General features: G+C 41.2%; 2 protein-coding genes across 6 annotated transcripts in view; one reads left to right on the forward strand and one right to left on the reverse strand.

The window, feature by feature from the left end:
• Positions 1 to 3,864, reverse strand: part of CC3H1orf112 (chromosome C3 C1orf112 homolog) — a 45,112-nt gene extending 41,248 nt beyond the window's left edge. Inside the window, exons 1-3 of one of the 3 annotated variants that reach the window (XM_045452970.1) lie at positions 3,799 to 3,864; positions 3,040 to 3,109; positions 910 to 937 (exon numbers count right to left, since the gene is read on the reverse strand). Coding sequence is in view for 1 of the 3 variants with exons in the window: in XM_045452969.1 (XP_045308925.1) it covers positions 910 to 949; positions 3,735 to 3,845 (151 nt within the window). In the remaining 2 variants the exon portion in view is untranslated. Of the gene's footprint in view, positions 1 to 909; positions 950 to 3,039; positions 3,110 to 3,734 lie in introns of all 3 variants that reach the window. The other 2 variants (XM_045452971.1, XM_045452969.1) reach the window with 2 other exon arrangements.
• A 75-nt stretch (positions 3,865 to 3,939) lies between these two features.
• Positions 3,940 to 6,756, forward strand: METTL18 (methyltransferase like 18). Of its 3 annotated transcripts, none has more exons than XM_045452988.1 (2): positions 3,940 to 4,161; positions 5,383 to 6,756. In XM_045452988.1, the coding sequence occupies exon 2, from the start codon at positions 5,593 to 5,595 to the stop codon at positions 6,706 to 6,708; it is 1,116 nt and encodes a 371-aa protein (XP_045308944.1). In that variant the 5' UTR covers positions 3,940 to 4,161; positions 5,383 to 5,592; the 3' UTR covers positions 6,709 to 6,756. The 3 variants fall into 3 exon arrangements, with proteins under 3 accessions (XP_045308944.1, XP_045308942.1, XP_045308943.1); XM_045452986.1 differs by having other exon boundaries at positions 3,940 to 4,051; XM_045452987.1 differs by lacking the exon at positions 3,940 to 4,161 and adding an exon at positions 4,177 to 4,474.
• The last annotated feature ends 13,491 nt before the right edge of the window (positions 6,757 to 20,247 follow it).

The raw sequence follows: 20,247 nt of genomic DNA on the forward strand, positions 1-20,247 counted from the left end.
AAATAATAACACAAAAACAAAAACTCAAAAAAACAAAAAAAAACCCTATATGTCCAGCCACTGAGGACCACTTAATGGATGTGCGTACATCTACTGAATAGGATTTGGTATCATTAAATTATTAAAAATAAATAAATAAAATTATTATTAGAGATCATTTGAAACCATAAAAAAAAATTCACAATACTTTAAGGTTAAGTGAAAAGTTTCCAAAATGGTATAATCCCAATCTTAATACATATAAACATGAATAATAGATAGCCTGGGAAGAATATACAGAACCAAGATGAGAACGTTCTATACCAAAATCTTATTGACCACTTCAAATTAATGGGTGTTCCATTATCTTTTCTGTTTTTATGCATGTTTCAAATTTTCTACAATGAATAACTCTTACACTCAGGATAAAAAGTAATTATTACTTTAAAAAATTAAACCCAACAGGCTACATAGATTGAAAATTATAAATATTCCACAACCAAGTGAAATGTAAATAAGCTAACTCAAAATATATGAGTAAACTGTGGAGTCTAGACTTTAATTCATCCCTTCTCCCAGCTAAATAAGTAAATAAGCCAACTAAGATTAAGAACAGAGATGAAGATGAGAAAGTCACCCTGAAAGCAGACCGCAAATTATGTTTTATATAAGTCTGAACAGTGTCACAACTAACATTTAAAATTTACAACGTGCTTCTTACATGTGCATTATCAATAGATTTGGTATCCACCCAAAATAGAATTTAAATAATTTGAAGGAATTGGTCATTTTAAGTAACTGAAATTTACAGAGGCTGGGGCACTACAAGAAGACGACATTTGAAGGGAATATGAAACTGTTATTGAGATACATACGACTCAGACCTTAATGACATCAAGGAAATCAAACAATTAAGATAATTTTACTTACGAATATGCTCGATCCAATTGTCAGAATGCTGATACATAGAGTAAAAAAATTAAGGAAGATACGAGTATCACAGTAATAGAATATTCACTACTAAGAATCAATCTAAAAAGTAGCCTTCTTGAAGTTTAAGCAATGATTAGTAAGAAATTGAAATTAGACTCAAACTGAAATTAGACTGGCTTAATTTTGCCTTTTTTTTTTAAATTTTTTTTTAACGTTTTTATTTTATTTTTGAGACAGAGAGAGACAGAGCATGAACGGGGGAGGGTCAGAGAGAGAAGGAGACACAGAATCTGAAACAGGCTCCAGGCTCTGAGCAGTCGGCACAGAGCCCAACGCGGGGCTCGAACTCACAGACCGCGAGATCGTGACCTAAGCCGAAGTCGGGCGCTCAACCGACTGAGCCACCCAGGCGCCCCTAATTTTGCTTTTAAAAATGTAATGTTATTAGGTAAATAAACTACAATATAATGAATATACCCAAGGAAATATCTTCAAAATTGCTCAGGGATAAAACTGTCTTTTCCAACTACGTGTAGTCAACAAACCTTTGACAGATGAGGAACAATACTAATCCATAGGCTTCTGGTTTCTAACACAGGAAAGAAATTTCTTCTCCTGAGCACCTCTCCAGTACTTTATTTGCACCTATCTAAAGCCACTCAACACGTTCTACCTTCTTTTCATATTACTTGTGGACCTATCTTACCAACCTGATCAGTCTGAGATTCTTTTGCACACAGCAGATGCTTACAAATAAGTGACCAAAAATTACTCTATGTTCATTACAAAAGTTAACAATAATCGCATTATGAACTGTACACCTATAACCCTCAAGAATTGTTGGAAATGTTTTACTGCGTAATAATAATTAAAGAATATGTCAGCAAGAAAAATGAATAAAGTATAATCCCATCACACTAATACAAGAATGGATTCTTCTGACACCTTATTTTGCATATATGTATTTTACGGCAGCAATCAAAATGAGGCATAACTCATTTTAAATCTTTCTTGCTTCAACGTTTGCTTTGAGTGATATAGAGCGAGCAGGGGAGGGACAGAGAGAGAGGGAGACAGAGAATCCAAGCAGGCACTGTGAGCGCAGAGCCAGAGGTGGGGTTCAAATGCACAAACCACAAGATCATGACTCCAGCTGGAACCAAGAGTCGGATGCTCCACCGACTGAGCCACCCAGGCACCCCCTAACTCATTTTAGTTCGGTAGGGTTGGATTTGTTTTATGGAAAAATTTCAGCAAAGGTCCAAAAGGTTCTAGCCTCTTCCAAAATTAAACATAAGTTATGCTTACCTGGACATGCAAGTAAAGACTGGAAAATAAATGTCAAACGCAAAACATGAAAACAGTTAGGTTTGGGTGATGGGACTATAGATTAAAAACTTAACTTTCATTTGTTGAAAAGTGTTAAAAACTGGGGCGCCTGGGTGGCTCAGTCGGTTGAGCATCCGACTTCGGCTCAGGTCATGATCTCACGGTCCATGAGTTCAAGCCCTGCATCAGGCTCTGTGCTGACAGCTCGGAGCCCGGAGCCTGCTTCAGATTCTGTGTCTCCCTCTCTCTCTGACCCTCCCCATTCATGCTATGTCTCTCTCTGTCTCAAAAATAAACAAACATTAAAAAAAAATTTAATAAAAAAAAAAGAAGTGTTGAAAACTGGGGGAAGAACAAACAGGTTTAGGTTCTTTCGAACATTAAGTTTGAGATGCAAAACCAAGTGGGAATGTTGACTTTCAATTACTGATGTCATCCATAAACCTGAGGGGGAAAAGAGGAGCCGTGTTCCTTATCTTTGTTCCCCCAAAGCATAACACCCTGGCGGGGTATGTGTTATGTGCCCAGATGTTCTGGGGTGGGAGGATGGCTATATTTCCCAAGTCAACATCCTTGAGGATGGCAATGCACAATGACTAAGAAAGATCTCTGGCACCTAAGTGGGATTTTGCCACTGCCTATGTGAATGACTTCTGCGTAACGGTAATACATTACATTTGGCTTTAGTTGTAAAAAATTGAGACTCTCTAAAGCGAAGCCCCTTTTTTTCTTTTCAGTGTGGCTTTATGTTGAAGGTGAGCTCAAAGATGTTAAAAAAAAAAAAAAAAAAAAGATTACCTTTCAACACGGAGGGATAGGATTCCAGGCGCCATTTACAACCGCAGGACGACTACAAAACAGTACGCACCTGCACAAGGGAGGCATTAACTAATTCGAACCCGGCAGATGAAAGCCAATTACAAAAGGAAGCAACTCCTAACCAGCAACAATGGAACAGAGTTATGAGAAGAGTAACATTTTTAATGACTGGAACTCTGCACCATGGCAGAACTACATCTTTTAATTCTCCTAATACTGGGAAAGGCATTCCGATGCCCCATCCATTCGAGAGACAGGAGGTCAGAGTATCTACCTCTTAGGGAGTCAGCGCTCACCTTACAGCTCAGGTCTGAGCACTTGCCCTCCCCCCCGCCCCCCGTTACCCCAAGGAAAGGTATTGACATTTAATTACACGTGACGAGCACAGAAAAACCCAAAGGCACAAACGCCCGGAAAAAAAGCCGCCACATCCACTGCCAAAATCATTGGGTCCACTGCGAGCCCTTCCAGTGCCGGAAGGAGGCGTGCCTTCGGCCTGGGCAGCCCCGGTCCCCTGGGCTCCCCCTCCTTCACTCATCCCTCCAATCGACGAGGAAAGGAGAGGGTTCAGGCCGCAGGAACACAACACGGCCCGGCGGCTAACGTGACGAGGCCGGAGAAAGGCTGGAAGGGCTGCCCCACATCCCATTCCAGGTGGAGGTGACAAAGGATATAAGGAGCCGGGGCAGGACAGACGGCAGTTCCCGGCGGCATAGCTCCTGCGACCAGCTACTTAACTCTTCCAGCCGGACGGCGTTCGCCGCGACCGCGCGTTCCTGCGACATCTTTCGCCCAAGGAACACGCCTTCAAACCCGTCCCGCCAACGCCAAGACCGGAAACCGCCGCCGTCCCGGCGGGCCTTGCGAGCTCTCCGCCGGCACCAGGACCATAGAGAGGAGGCGGGTTGCTGCCGTTCCGCGGTGAGATTGGGCCGCGCCCGGCCGGGAACAGAGCCGGGCTTGTCTGGCCCGCGGAGGACTCGACTCACAGGTGCCCGCTCTCGGTCCCGAGGGTCTGCGCCGCGAGCTGGGCCCTTCCTGGGCGGCGAGCGTTCTCAGGGCTGCGGTGCCGGAAACGTTGCACTGAGGCGCTTTGGGGAGGTGAGGGCGGAAGCCCCCAGATTTGCTCGCGTCTGTCCCCCGGGGGCGTGGAGACAGCGCACCTGCGGCCGGGGTGGCCGTGGGCCCTGCAGCCCGAAATGAATCCAAGCCCCAGGGCGCGGTGGGGTCGAAACAGGCACCTTTTTACCCGCTTCGCGGGGCAGCCCGACTTTGTACATTTTGTGTTAAGGGGGACAGAGACCCCGCCTGCCGGAGTTGTGCAAATTGAAGCTGATGGTGTATAAAGTACCCAGCGCGGTAGATACCGTGAGGGGGCTCAGTACATTGCTTCCACTTTCGAGGGGCCTCTCCGGTCAGTGCCCTTACTTTGTGTTTTTCTACCACCAAACGAATCTTTACTAAGTACTCCAAAATTCTCCTACTCCCGTACACCCAGGGCTGCTGGTCCTTGCTAAATGTTTGTAGGCGGGGGTCATTTGGGGGAATTGACACACACCAGAGCCTCCCTGTGCGTGTTCTTATAAAGGATGCTCATTTGCCAAAATCAAATCTTGAAGACCTGTTACTTGAAACAGTTACAGACTGAAGTGAAGAGATTCTGGCGGTTTAGGAGGTAAACATGTTTGGGCAAGGTCATGATTAAGTGGAAGACTCAATCAGGCGTGTCATTTCCTGCCCGAGAATTTTGGACTTTTTTTTTCCCCCTAGTTGTTGATCTGTTGTCCTTTAGTTTTTACAGTGTATTCTCTTCTCCATTTTTTGGACCCTGAAGGGTGTGTGTCTGTGTTTTCAAACCTTTTTAAATATTTATTTATTTATTTATTCATTCATTCATTCATTTATGAGAGAGCATGCGAGCCGCGGAGGGGCAGAGAGAGAGGGAGACACAGAATCCGAAGTAGGCTTCAGGCTCCCAGCTGTCAGCACAGAGCCTCACACCGGGCTCGATGTCAGGCATGGTGAAATCATGACCTGAGCTGAAGTTGGATGCTTAACCACTGAGCCATCCGGGCACCCCTGTGTTTCCAAATCATTTTATCTCCCTCACCGTTCACAGCTTTTACAGCGGGGGCTGTTTAATGTTAAATTTTAGCGAAATATGGCATTTTACCTTTTCTTAGTCTTTTTGTTTGTTCATTTTAAAGTGAGCAAGCTCAATGTGTGGCTTGAACCCAACACCCCAATGTCAAGAGTCACGTGCTGTATGGACTGAGCCAGCCAGGCACTCCTCATTTTACTTTTTAATTTTTTTTTCTGCAGACCTAATTCAAAAGAAGAGCAGAGATCTCTAAGAAGTCATTTGGAAACATTTCTAAATATTTGTAACTGTGTATAAGCAGCTAAAGAAAACTTAACCCACAGCAAAACTAATTGAATAATTGAGGCAGGTTTATGTATGTGTCATCAGTTCTATCCAGAAGCTGAAGAATCTTCCTTTGAATTTAAGGATTGTGTACATTTAGTGAGAGAATGACTTTTCAATTTAATTTCACTATAGAAAACAATCTGGAAAATGAATTAACACGCGTTGGACATGGAGTTTTGGCCCTGGATTCCTCCAAAGAGTCTTCAGTCTCAGAAAGTAAAAAAGATAGGGACAAAAAATGTTCTACCGAACAGTTTGACTTGCCTCAGGATCATGTGTTGGAACATAAGCCAGTGGGAAATGCAGCTCCCTTTCAAGACACAGAGAACTCACTCAGCGCAGCTAACAGTTCAAGTAACTTAGAGCCATGTGAAAAACATCCCTGCATGAGAGTTGCCAAAGAGCATGCTATGCCCGAAGATTTCAAGAAAGTGTTAGAAAATAAAGTCATAGAGAGGTTACCAGGTCTCCCCCATGTTAATGTATCGGTAGTGAAAACCGTCTTGTTGAGAGAGAACTGCCCTGGAGAAAACATAGTTTCGCAAAGTTGTTCTTCTCACTCTGATCTGATTACAGGTGTTTATGAAGGAGGCTTAAAAATCTGGGAATGTACCTTTGACCTGCTGGCTTATTGCAAAAAGGCCCAAGTGAAATTTGCTGGGAAAAAAGTGTTGGATCTTGGCTGTGGAGCAGGGTTGCTGGGTATAAGTGCATTCAAGGGAGGGGCCAAAGAAATTCATTTTCAAGATTACAACAGTATGGTGATTGATGAAGTAACCTTACCTAATGTAGTGGCTAACTCTACTTTGGAAGAAGAAGGAAATGATGTCAGCGAACCAGATGTGAAAAGATGCAGGAAATCCAAAGTAGCACAAGAATTATGTAAATGCCGGTTCTTTTCAGGGGAGTGGTCTGAGTTTTGTAAGCTTGTACTAAGTAGTGAAGAATTCTTTGAAAAATATGATCTCATTCTTACCTCAGAAACCATTTACAACCCAGATTACTATGGTTCTTTGCACCAGACATTCCTCAGATTATTAGATAAAAACGGACGGGTGCTTTTGGCCAGCAAAGCACATTATTTTGGTGTAGGTGGAGGTATTCATCTCTTTCAGAAATTTGTAGAAGAAAGGAATGTATTTGAGACTAGAACACTCAAAATAATTGAAGAAGGACTAAAGAGACACCTAATTGAAATGACTTTTAAGCAACCCAGTTAATATCCACTGAGTGTCCTAAGTGAAATAAAGAGAATAATCAAAAACTTGTCTTGAATGTTTGATTTCTGCTTTGCTATTATTTCTTCTGAAAGTATATTTGTTTGCTTATCCAAGTAATATACCAGCAATCTACTAACTATAGTCGTTAAGTGAGACAAGAAATAGTGTCCCGAGCATTTGATGAGATCTAGGAGGTTATTTTGTAGGAAAGTTCTCTGTCCCCACCTTGATTCTATTTGACCTTTCTACCACCTTTCACGTTACATAAATTTGTTTTCAGAGAAAACTGACACTTCTTATTTCAAGTTTGAGTTTCTTCCCAGGCTTCATTAGTGTCTGTTTACATGAAGTGCCTGGTCAGATCACCATGCCCTTCATTCTAAGGGCATACATACACATCACCAAATGCTAGTGGACCTAAATATTAGACTGAAGGCCTTAGGTAACTAGGAAGAAGTTTTTGTTTTGTTTTATTTTTATATTCATTTATTTCATATAATAACAATGCTGAGCAGTTGAATTCACACTAAGGTGGAGGAAATAAAGGGGAATCATGGTAGTATTAAAGTGACACAGAAAACAAACAAAAAAAATTTAAAAAGACAAAAGATCACAAGTTGATGACCAAAACTTTCACCTTAAGAAAACAGAAAAAGAAGGGGCGCCTGGGTGGCTTAGCCGGTTAAGCGTTCGACTTCGTCTCACGGTTTGTGAGTTGGAGCCCTGCATCGGGCTCTGTGCTGTCAGCTTGGAGCCTGGAGCCTGCTTTGGATTCTGTGTCTCCGTCTGTCTCTGCCCCTCCCCCACTTGTTCTCTGTCTCTGTCTCTCAAAAACAAATAAATGCAAAAAAAAAAAATTTTTAAGAAAACAAAAAGAAGAACAAACTAAACCCAACAGAGGCAGAAAGAAGGAACTAAAGATTAGAACAGAGATAAGTAGAGAATAGAAACACAATAGGAAAAAATCAACAAAGCCAGAAGTGGGGTCTTTGAAAAGATCAACACACCGGATAAATCTTTAGCTAGACCAGTCAACAAAAAGAAGTCTCAAATTATTAAAATCCATGATGAAAGAGGGGATATTACTAAGGACCTTATAGTAATGAAACATTTTTTAAAGAAATTACACAAGATCTAACTAAATGAAAAGACACTGTGCTCAGGGTTGGGAGACATACTATTGTTAATTCCCCAAATTGACCAATTCAATACAGTCCCTAACAAACCCTCACCACACACACTTACCAACTTTTGTTATCTCTTGTCTTTTTCTTGATAGCTACTCTAACATCCATGCATTTGAAGAGCATCGTACAACCTTAAAAGGCATAAAAACAAATATTGAAATATATTGAACTTAGAGGGGCACCTGGGTGGCTCAGTTGGTTAAGTGTCTGACTTTAGCGCAGGTCAAGGTCAAGATCTCACAGTTCGTGAGTTTGAGTCCCGCATCTGGTTCTCTGTTGTCAGCACTGAGCCTGCTTCAGATCCTCTGTCCCCTTCTCTCTCTACCCCTTCCCCCCACCACTTGCTTGCTCTCTCTCTCAAAAATAAACATTAAAAAAAAAGGGGGGGGTGCCTGAATCGCTCAGTCAGTTAGGTGTCTGACTTCGGCTCAGGTCATGATCTCCAACTTGTGGTTCAAGCCCCATGTCAGGCTCTGTGCTGACAGCTCAGAGCCCGGAGACTGCTTTGGATTCTGTGTCTCCCTCTCTCTCTGCCCCTCCCTTGCTCACACTCTGTCTCTCTCTCTCTCTCAAAAAAAATAAATAAATAAACATTAAGAAAAAAATTTTTAAAAAGAAAAAGAAATATATTGAACTTATAATTAGGCCTTTGAATCTCTGTATCACAGTGTTAAAGCAAGATTTTGAAAATCAAACTTTTAAATTTTGATACCTATGCATTCATATGCAAGAAATATATGTGAAAAATAATACAAAGAGATCTCGTAGAACCTTCACCTGTTCCCCCATTTTCTCCCAATGGTAACATCTTGCAAAACTATAGTACAATATCCAAACTAGAAAATTGACATTGATCCTGTCAAGATATAAAAGGGTATCGTTGGGGCGCCTGGGTGGCGCAGTCGGTTAAGCGTCCGACTTCAGCCAGGTCACTATCTCGCGGTCCGGGAGTTTGAGCCCCGCGTCAGGCTCTGGGCTGATGGCTCAGAGCCTGGAGCCTGTTTCCGATTCTGTGTCTCCCTCTCTCTCTGCCCCTCCCCCGTTCATGCTCTGCCTCTCTCTGTCCCAAAAATAAATAAACATTGAAAAAAAAAATTAAAAAAAAAAAAAGAGTATCGTCACCATAGAGATTCCTTCCGTTGCCCTTTTTAAGCCACACCCACTTTCCTCTCTGGTTCCTTCCTTAAACTTCTTGAAACCACTGACCTGTTCTCCATCTCTGTAACTTGTCATTTAAAGACTGTCACACAAATAGAACTACAGTATGTAACCTTTCAGAATTGGCTTTATTTCAGTCAATATATTCTATAGATTCATGCAGGCTATTGCGTGCATCCATAGTTTGTTCCTTTTTTTTTCCTTTTTGTTGTTAGATAGTGTTTAAAAAAAAACTTGTAATGCTTATGATTAACCCCGTATAGCCAAATAAGTAGGATACCCGAGGGAAAAAGACTAGCAAAGGAAAACCCCAGATTCTGGGGAGCATGGTCTCCTTACTAGTTAAATAGGAAAGAAGAGACAAACACATTTTGGTCCTAGTGTGAAAATTTTCACATTTGACATTCCTGAAGTTGGGATCTGCCTTCCTATCTATAACTATACCATAAGTGTTTGTTTGTTTGTTTTTTTCCCTTGGCTGTACCTAAAATAAAACTACAACTTGGACTCAATGAAACGTGATATTTACCGGACATCAGGTAGTCACTTTATATACCATCTTGCTTCATATAACCTTGTGAAGTATATTATCATCCCCAGTTTGGTAAGATCACAATAGCAAATAGTTTTCAGCATTTACTATATGCTGGGCTGAAGAACTTTACATAGACTAACACTTAATATGCATAACATCCCTGAATTAGGTTATAATTACCATCTGCATTTTATAAAGGAATTGAGACTCAAGGAAACGGGTGATTTGATCCCAATCATTCCTCACCTTGAGCCAGAATCTTAACTGAAATCTTTTATTTTTATTTTTTATTTTTGAAAGAGCTAGAGAGAGCACAAGCAGGGGAGGGGCAGAGAGAGAAGGAGAGAGAGAATCTGAAGCAGGCTCCACGCTCAGCACAGAGCCCGACCAGGAGCTCGATCTCACATCCCTGAGATCATGACCCGAGCAGAAATCAAGAGTTGGTCACTCAACTGACTAAGCCACCCAGGTGCCCCGTAACTGAAATCTTCTTCAAAGCTTTTCTCTTTTCACCAACCCAGTGCTCTTAACCTTCCCAATGCCTGTTTTTCATCACAAATGTTCCTTAGCACCCTTTTATTATCCTGAAACAGAAGTCATAGTTAAGCGTATTTACACACATCATTAAAAATTAAGAGACTCTCTGGGGAGCCTGGGTGGCTCAGTCGGTTGAGCGTCCGACTTCGGCTCAGGTCGTGATCTCACAGTCCGTGAGTTCGAGCCCCGCGTCGGGCTCTGTGCTGACAGCTCAGAGCCTGGAGCCTGTTTCGGATTCTGTGTCTCCCTCTCTCTCTGACGCTCCCCCGTTCATGCTCTGTCTCAAAAATAAATAAATGTTAAGAGAAAAAAAAATTAAGAGGCTCTCAAATACAGAGAACAAACAGGGTTGCTGGAAGGGTGTTGGGGGGGGAATGGGCTAGATGGGTGATGGGCATTAAGGAGGGCATTAAGGATGAGCACTGGGTGTCCTACATAAGAGATGAATCATATATGTAAGTGGTTCTAATCCTGAAACCAATACTATACTACATGTTAACTAACTTGAATGTAAATAAATAAATCAGATTTACATAAATCCCTATGTATATGTAATCATATATATACATACACACACACACATATGTATGTATATAAAACAATAATGAAGAAAGTCATAAATAATTTTTATCTTATCAGGTCAATGCACAGGTGTAGTGACGGAGAAGACAGGTGGTAGATATTTGTGCCTGGGGTACCATTACCGTAAATATCACAACAAAAAAGACTTAAGATATAAATTACGGCTACTAATTCAGGAGAAGGATGCATAATAAGCTTTCCAATCTAAATAGTTTAACTTAATCATCCAAAGAGGCATATACATTAAGACAATGAGTCTTGGAGTCCAATACCTTGGGTTAAAATTCAGTTTCCTCATCTGTAAAGCAGGGTTTATAATAGTGTCTCCCTAACAGAGTTCTTTTTAAAAGTAATAGTTAATATTGAGCACTTATCGTGGTTCCTTCCAAATGGTTCCCTGTATAAACGAAAATTATTATTTTGAAAAATTCTCATAATATTTAGTCATCCCGTTTTCTCAAATATGAGGCCTTGTTCTTGTTTTGTTTTTCTTTTTTTTAAACTGGGTTTGTGCCTTTACAGTTTACAAATCCCAGTTCAGAACTTGGAGAAACAAGTAAATTCCAGACCTTGCACTGAGCGTTCCAACCCCCATTTTCTCCCCTCACCCCTCACCCCCTCACCTTGCAGTTTCTAAGTTCCTGTCTTTGGACGCTTTGGCACTGCAGATCTTTAAGGATGAAGAAAAATACATTTTGTGCAGTTGTTTCTAAAAACTCAGCCCCACATAATCTGTGTCTGCCTTTAAATTTCCCGTTTCTCGGACATGCCTGGATCCTTAGCTCCATTTCCACAGCGGCACAGATGGTTTTCGGCCCTTGCTCAGAATCTGAAATATTTGAACCGGTGGTTAGAGCTACAGAGACAAGTATTCCCATGTGACTTCCCCCTGGACACTGGACACTGTAGCGCTGATCATCGAAGGGGCACTGCAGTCAGGTGGCTACTGAAACCCGTCCCTATTGCCCTGGCGCACAATTCTGGAAACCTAACATCTCCAGCTAGCCATAAAGGACACGTATAGGTCTAGCAATTTCCTCAGCCCACTCTGACATCATCTCCAACAGGCTGCCACCAGCGAGGGCCAACTCCTGCTCCCAGGTAACAGACATTCATCATTCAGCCATCTCTCAATCTGAGGCTACAAAGGACAGGTCAATATGCCTTAGAACGTGACAATAAACTCACCACTCTGAGAAATTTACTTAGTCAAAGAGATACATAGAAAAAAATATTATCCTCATTCTGTTCGTGGAAATCTGAGGCGGGAAAGGTCTTGGCTCATTCAGATTCTTTATTTGTGTCTAAAATGTCTAGAACTCAAAATTCTTCTAGGTCTCTGCTAGCCTAGCCTAAATAACTTCTGGTGGATCTCTATCAACTTGATTCTGAACTTGTTTTTAATAGCATGAAGAAGACCGTTTGGGGCAGGGGGCATTTTTTAGGGGAGAATTTGTGTGAAAAGTTAGAATAAAGCCTACAAACTCAAACCATACCCAATTGGTCACTGGCACACCACATTCTCATTAACCCATCTCTATGCCAGCTTTTTTTTATTATCCAGCCTCTGTGTTTTAAGAATCTTCAGAGGGAGTCGCATTTTCAGTGATTTGCTTTTCTCTCCAGAGCTTTCCACAAATTGAACTGTGTTTCCTGTTTCCTTTGCTGTTTTCAAGCTTCTCCAGGAGTTTTTACAATAAGAACCAGAAAGATTCTCTGTTCTAAGGAAACTACCCCAGAGAAACATTTTCTAGGAAGAGTGGCACAGATGTTTCTAATGCTCTCAATTTTAGTTCCTTTAACAGGAAATATGTTCAAACCTGTATTTTAAACATTAAGCCACCACTCTCTTCACTTTGCGATTATTCTTTATTTTTCCAGAGTGGGAAAGAGATCATATTCTGTGACCTCCCAACATTAGAAATTCTCCTTCCCTGTCTCTGCAGTCCTGTAGTTTAGCATAAAGAGAAATAACCTTAGTTAAAGTGAAAATCATTAGAGATTTTCATGGCTCGAGTAATTTTACTTTGCTGTCATCCATTTTATCACATAGACATTTTACTCAATTGCTTAAAATAAATGACAAAACCAAATGTGAAAGCCGGAATAAAAATTAGTTCACCCAAAATGGTTTAAAAAGACATCCTGAATGGGCCCACTATTTGGTCATATATAAACACGTATGCACAAGTTTTCTATCTCTTGGAAATATTTTAGCAAGAGGAAGAATTGACCCGTCCTGGGTGCCAACCCCTTCATGTTGAATTTTCTCCAACACTTGCAAATCACAGAGCATTCTGCCCTACTCTAAAGCCTTAATGTGTTCTCATTCCAACAAGAATTCACCAAGTACTTACTTTGTACAGAGAAGACAATTTGTGTCTTTAATAATTCCTGTTAAAGAAATGCAATGCTTGGAAGAAAAGTTCCATGTCGTGTAGTAACTGAACACACTTCCAGTTACACCCCATTTCTCCTGGATCTTTATAGAAGTGATGCGATGAAGAGACAAATCCCCAAATATATTTGACTTCTGTGTACTCCTTTTACTGTGACTTGTGCATTTCCTTTGTTAATTAAGGGACTTTGTCAAATTTAATTAATGAGGGATCAGAGATGAACTAACAGGAAACAGAACAATCTAGATAACTGGTAGCTTTGGACTCAAGACTCAGAAGAAGAGAGATGTACGACAGCAGGCAAGCAAATAAGCAAACAAAGCCAGGGAAGGTAGGAAGGAGAGGGGAGAAATTAAGAATGATAGTGAGACAAACAGGAAATTATACGAATTAAAATTTAGAGTAGCAGAAAGAGTTCTGGAAAAGGTAAGATGGCGGAACTCAAGGAAAAAGTTCAATCAGGGAGTCAAGAGTTGCCTGGAATTTGCTCAGTAGTTGAACTTTTAAGTGAATGACCAGAGGAGAAATTGCTGGTGACTCATGGCAGAGGAGCCAGTCAAGGGACAGGGTTGGGTTGTGGGACTAAGGTAAGAAGCCAATGAGAAGCATTGAATGCCAGCCCAAATGACTTTGCAGTGGCCACAGCATTTCATCCTAGCCAGTGTTGGTTTATGGGACTACACTGCTGAGCTTTATACATAGAATGACCATACATCCCAGGATGCTTGAAGCAGTCCTGGGTTATGCCTGTTGTCCCATCTGGTTTAAAGTTCCAGCACTCTCAGGGGCGCCTGGGTGGCTCAGTTGGTTAAGTGTCCGACTCCAGCTCAGGTTATGATATCGCGGTCCATGAGTTCAAGCCCTGTGTCGGGCCCTGTGCTGACAGCTCAGAGCCTGGAGCCTGCTTGGGATTCTGTGTCTCCCTCTCTCTCTGTCCCTACCCTGCTCGTGCTCTGTCTCTCTCTGTCTCAAAAATAAATAAACATTAAAAATTTTTTAAAAAATAAATAAAAAATAAAATAAAATTCCCGCACTCTCAAAAGTTTACCGATTTGGGTGAGCCTATTTCTATCAACCCACTGCAACACTACCCTTAACTTTACAATTGTGTGGAATAAGTTGTCATTGAAAGAAAAATCACTCCGTAAGTATTAGCCTCCAATTATGTGTTAGGCATTAAGCTTGAAAATGGCACCGAGCTTGAAAATGAGATAAAATGATATGTTACTTGCTTCTAGTGAGCTTCCAATCTAGAGCGGAAATAGTGACACGATTACCGAACCTCTTGTGTAGATGTTATACATTCTGGGTAGGCTCCTGACAAGCTTGTCCTTTGAGCTGTAGAGGAAGACCATATGCCTGTAATGGGGTGTACAAGGGAGACGATGGAAGGGGGAGAGGATGGATACTGATTATTTCCCAGTATCAATCTACTGGTGGCAACTTGGTACATGTTCAGACAGAAACAGAAGTTGGAAGATTGATCACAGAGCTAGAAAATTTTGCCTTTCTTCTTTTGGCTCTGAAGTTCAAGAATTAAGACAGTCCTGAAGGGGCAGACGACCTCTGCCAAGTGGGGGTAGGCTATGGGGAGCCAGAAGCGGAAGATGACTAACCTATATCTAATGAGGGGAATGCTAGAACACACCCCTCCTCTCTCTAGTTAGAGTCTTTCTCTAACTAGATCGTAACAATCTCTCAATCTGGAGTCTTTCTCTAACTAGATCGTAACAATCTCCCGATCTAGAGTCTTTCTCTAGCTAGATTGTAACAATCTCTAGATCTAGAGTCTTCCTCTAACTAGGTTGTAACTAGATCTCTAACAGTCGTAAAGGCCAGGGGTTTTATTTTCTTAGGGGGATTTACCAGTTCCCTTACATAAATATGCAAGCAAACTAGTCACATGCAACAGGAGAGTGGCAAGAATGGCAGTCAGTGTTGAGCTAGTGCCAGCATAGTGGAAAAATGCTTTCGGGCTAATGAGGGAAGACTTCTCATGAGAGATAACACTTGACCTCGGACTCAAAGATAAGTGGATTTTCATCAGACTCATTGAGGAGTGGGGTTGGAATTGCAGAGAGCTGAGTGCTAGCAGGAAGGACTAGTCTGTGAAAAAGCACTGGACCCTGGGAGCATGTTAATTCATTAATTCATTGAATATTTATTGAGCACCTGCTCTGCCATTTCTAGGTGCTGGGGCAGGAGAAGAGTTTGCATTTCTAACAAGTCTCAGGTGATGCTGATGCTGCTGGATTATGGACGGTACCCCAAGAAGCAGAGCTCCAAATCATGGAGCTACATGACCTAGCCAGATGTGAAGCTGGCTCAGAAACTGATAAAATCTTTGAAAGTCAATATTTTTCCTGTTAATGGTCTCCATCAGTTAAATTTCTTTGAAACTTCATCTTACCAAGGTAAACCATATGCTCTACACACACTTTTAAAAAATGGCATCTTTTAAAATAATCTCATGCAGGTTAGTACTTTAGTTTTAAATTGTATGATTGAGACTGAATTCTCTAAAGAGTGAGCTCAGTCTTTTAACAACCTACACCCAAGATTCAAGGAAAATGCCACCCAGCCTATCTGTTAAGTCAGTAACAGATCCCTGATCATAAACCTTTGGGTTTCACTTACCACAGGTAATGATCAATCTGTAGAGTGCGTTTATTTCTTGCAAGGAGGTGACTGTGATGTATTCCGAGTGAAACTTAGGCTCAGGCTCTTAATTTAGTCTGGTTGACTGAGAGATTGCTGTGTCTATAAAACTCTCAGGGAAAGCAACAGAAACCTTACTGACATTTTCACACCAGTATGTTGTGACTTTCTATTGTTCCTTAATCACTAAGCACATCTCAGAACCAGCAGCACAGAGCCAAGATAAGCATCCAAGAAAGCAACAGGCTGGGTGGTGTGGTAGAAAGGCCACTGGAATAGAAGTCAGACAGACCTGAGTCCTAGACCTGACTCGTGCCCTTGGTAACTGTGGCCATGCCTTTCATCAAATGACTAAGATCTAATAGTTTTGTCCTCAATCAGATACTGGTATTTGTTCTGTTTATCTCCCCCACTGAGTTTCAAATGTAATATTGTATACTAAAGTTTCCTATAAATTTGTGACCTTAGTCTTTAAAACCACTGGTCTTGACTCATGTTTCCTTATTGTTCTCATATTTGACTAAAACAAACCTTACTAGTGCTGCCACTGCCTTTTTTTAGTTAATTGCTTCCTTTGTTTATCTCTCTCTGTAATTGAGGATTTCCCAATTCACCCAATGCAAATTCAACCAATGCTAATCCATTCAACCCATACCACACACAATAGTTTTCACAGCATACTAATTTCATCTCTTCTCTTCCTTGATTAAAATCTTTAATCGCTTCCCATTTTCAAAGACCACGATCTCCAAATGGGGGGATATAAGACACCATGTTGTAATACAGGAAGAAAATACTGGACCGTAACACGTGTATTCATTTTTTTATGTAAAACATAAAAAGAAATTAATTCTTGATTTATCTCCATGGTATGAGACACACCAGGAGGTTAGTACCATCTCTGAATACTCCCCTAATAACTGTCTCTGTCTTTATTTATATAACATCAGGACCATGAAGACCATGTCTCTAAGAAAGAGCGCTCATGAAGTCTTCATGAAGAACGATAAAAGTGGCGCCATCATGGAAGACTTTCCAGGGAAAATGTTAAAGGGTACCACTGGTTATTCCCAGGGCAGACTGCCTGACAGACTTCTGGAAAAAAGCTCTACGTGCCTGGAAAAGGGGCCAGTGTCTTACCACATCACTCTTTTATCTAAGAAATTTTAGAAGCTCTCTATTATCTCAAGGATAAAGTTGTAATCACTTAGTCTGCATTCAAGATTCTGCTTAATGTAGCCAAAAACTACCATTGCTGTCCTGTCTCTAAAATATTGGTATACCTATTCCACCCAAAGCAATCTTTCATTACCAAAGGTTACTCACCCCATTGTGACTACCCGCTCTTCTTTTCACTCTTAATTTTATTTTTTCTTTCAGTTTTATTGAGATATAATTGACATACAGCCCTGCGTGAGTTTCAGGTGCACAGCATGACTTGATTCACATGCCTTGAAAACTGATTGTCACAAGTTGAGTTAACCTTCATCATCTCGTATAGATACCAAAAAAGAAGGAAACAAAAGGAAAAGCATATTTTTTCTTGTGATGAGAACTTTTAGGATTTATGCTCTTAGCAACTTTTATTTATTTATTTTTAAAAATTTTTTTTTAACGTTTTATTTATTTTTGAGACAGGGAGAGACAGAGCATGAACGGGGGAGGGTCAGAGAGAGGGAGACACAGAATCTGAAACAGGCTCCAGGCTCTGAGCTGTCAGCACAGAGCCTGACGCAGGGCTCGAACTCACTGACCGCGAGATCACGACCTGAGCTGAAGTCGGCCGCTCAACCGACTGAGCCACCCAGGCGCCGCTCTTAGCAACTTTTAAACATACCATACATCAGAATTAACTATAGGTATCATGTTGTATATGACACCCCCAGTACTTACTTATCTTATGACTAGGAGTTTGTACCTTTTGACCTTCTTCATCCAATTCTCTCACTCCCTACAAATCTGATCTCTTTTTCTATGAGGTTTTTTTTTAATTCCACATATGAGATCTTACAGTACTTGTCTTTTCCTGTCCAACTTATTTCGCTTAGCGTGATGCCCTTAAAATCCATAATGGAAGGATTCCCTTTCTTTTTTGTGGCTGCATACTATTCCATTGTGTGTGTGTGTGTGTGTGTGTGTGTGTGTGTGAGTGTGTGTGTGTGAGTGTGTATGTGTGTACAACATATTTTCTTCTATTTATCTGTTGATGGACACTTAAACTGTTTCCGTATCATAGCTATTGTGAATAATGCTACAACAAATATGGGGGTACAGATATCTCTTTGACATAGTGATTTTGTTTCCTTCGTATGTATATACCCAGAATTGGAATTTCTAGATTGTATGGTGGTTCTATTTTTCCTTTTTTGAGGAACCTCCACACTGTTTCCCCATTTTTCTCTTTGATTTTAACATTCTACCCCTCATTTGAGGTCTACCTTAAGCCCTCCCTCTGTGAAGCCTATCCTAATCTTTTGATCCACTATATTGGCTCTTTTGTCTGAACTTTTCTGTAATATGGCTGCGTAACTCCAAATGAAAATGGTCATATAATTTATCACCCACACTGGGACACTTGAGAGTAAAATGAAGCAGCCTTAATAACAGGCTATCAGATATAAACAGGTATAAACTAGGACATCGAGTTTATAAGTTGTTGTGTGCAAAACAGTGCCCCCTGGTCACAATAGTGCTCATTACTCTCCCAGTGATGGGAGAGCACAGAAAAAAATCCTCCAGCCATCTGAATGCCAAATTTTGCTCTGAAGTTAGCAAAAGGCTATAATATATGAAAAACTGGTAAGTGGAATTTTAAATAATTTTTTTGTTTTATTTTATGTTTTACTTGGGGCTGGCTTGCTTGTATTTTCAGGGAAGTACAGGACAGTCACACTGTAACCAACCATGATCCTTCATCTCAGGCCGATAGACACAGGCACATGATGCAGCAATTGGTGCCTTGGTACCCTCTGGGTCTTTGACCTTCAGATTAGTCAGTTGTGCTCGGTGAAGACCATCCACGCACTCTTTTCACTGTCAGTTCTCAGAAGATTATTTCCAAGCTTGAAACAAAGGAAATCTGGCCTATTCTTCATGATGTCCCTTGATTGTTATTTTATGCTGAATCAAATAAAGCACGGCCTCTTTAAGGAACTGCCATATCTTACTGGGCACCATTGCTTCCTTTAAGGCCCTACTCTCTTTAGCGGGTACTGACAGGGCTTCCATTGGGCACCACTGGTTCCAGTATCTCTTGCCAAGCACCAACACTTTCCAGAGGGCGCAGCTCCAAGATACCAAAGCTGTTCTGATGTGAATGCACACAGAACTTTCTGCCCCCCCCCCCACTTTTTTGACTATATCCTGTTAGTGCAAAAGCTTCTTCAGGTATATTGAGAATGTTTTTCTTCCCTCTAGCAAGGCATTCACCTCCACCTCCTCTGGACTCTGTTATGAGTTCATTACAGATATGGGCAGGTGCAGAACTGGGAGGAAGTTGTCGTAATGAGAAAACAAACCTTCTTCCCATCCCCTAAGGATCTGCTACAGAATCAAGCTCTTTCTTGAAAATGGATTAGTCCTGTTTCAGGTAGGATTGTCAGAAAAAATACAAATATTTTACTGGACATATGCATACTAAAAAAGAATTTGTTGTTTATCTGATACCCAAATTTAACTGTATGTCCTGTGTTTGTTATACCTGCTAATTCTAATAAACCTACACCCAGGGGACTCCTCAGTCCTTCATAGTTGTCTTTTGGTGAATCCAGTTAAGACTCAAGCCAAAAGTCCACCTACGTTTGTTTATACCAATGCAAATGTTTGTCTAGTTTCCTTCATGGTAGATCAACTGACATAGAGGTCAAGAATATGAAGAATGACATAGAAGAATCACATTGGAAGTACAAATATGCCCTGTGTTGGGAAGGAAATCACCTTTATGCTAAAAAGGAACTGACCACTTACTGTCTTAAGTGACCGTGGCCAGTCCTCATTCACAAGGTAGCAATATGCCTGAGCCTGTAAAAAAAGCCTGAGCGTGGGCAAGTATGTTAGAGAGCCTGTAAAAAAAAAAAGCCTGTAAAAAAAAGCCTGAGCTTGGGCAAGTATGTTAGAGAGGTAAGAGGGAAAGCAGGGGAGTATGATATCTTGGAAATGGACAGATGAGTGGAGGGAGAGATTGCCAGTGTCAAGTGCTATAGGTTGGCCAAGTAAGATGAGTGCCATTGAATTTAGCAATGTGAAGGTCAGTGGTGATATTAATAGGAGCAGTTTTGGTGGAGTGATTGTGACGAAAGGGAAGCATATATGGAGTACGTTGAAAGGAAATCAGGAGGAGGGCAACTAGGGACAGAAATCATGTATGACTAGTTTGAGGAGAAGAGGAATAAGGTGATGGCTGGAAGGAGAGGTGGGATTTGGGGAAGAGTTGCCTAAGCTGGGGAAAAAATAAAACACCGGATGACTTGATGGAAGAGAAGGA

The sequence above is a fragment of the Leopardus geoffroyi genome, chromosome C3, assembly GCF_018350155.1.
Source record: "Leopardus geoffroyi isolate Oge1 chromosome C3, O.geoffroyi_Oge1_pat1.0, whole genome shotgun sequence".
NCBI classification, from domain to species: Eukaryota; Metazoa; Chordata; class Mammalia; order Carnivora; family Felidae; genus Leopardus; species Leopardus geoffroyi.

Bases quoted from the DNA above. Each gene is read 5' to 3' on its own strand.
- METTL18 (XM_045452988.1), top strand. From the start codon at position 5,593: ATGACTTTTCAATTTAATTTCACTATAGAAAACAATCTGGAAAATGAA.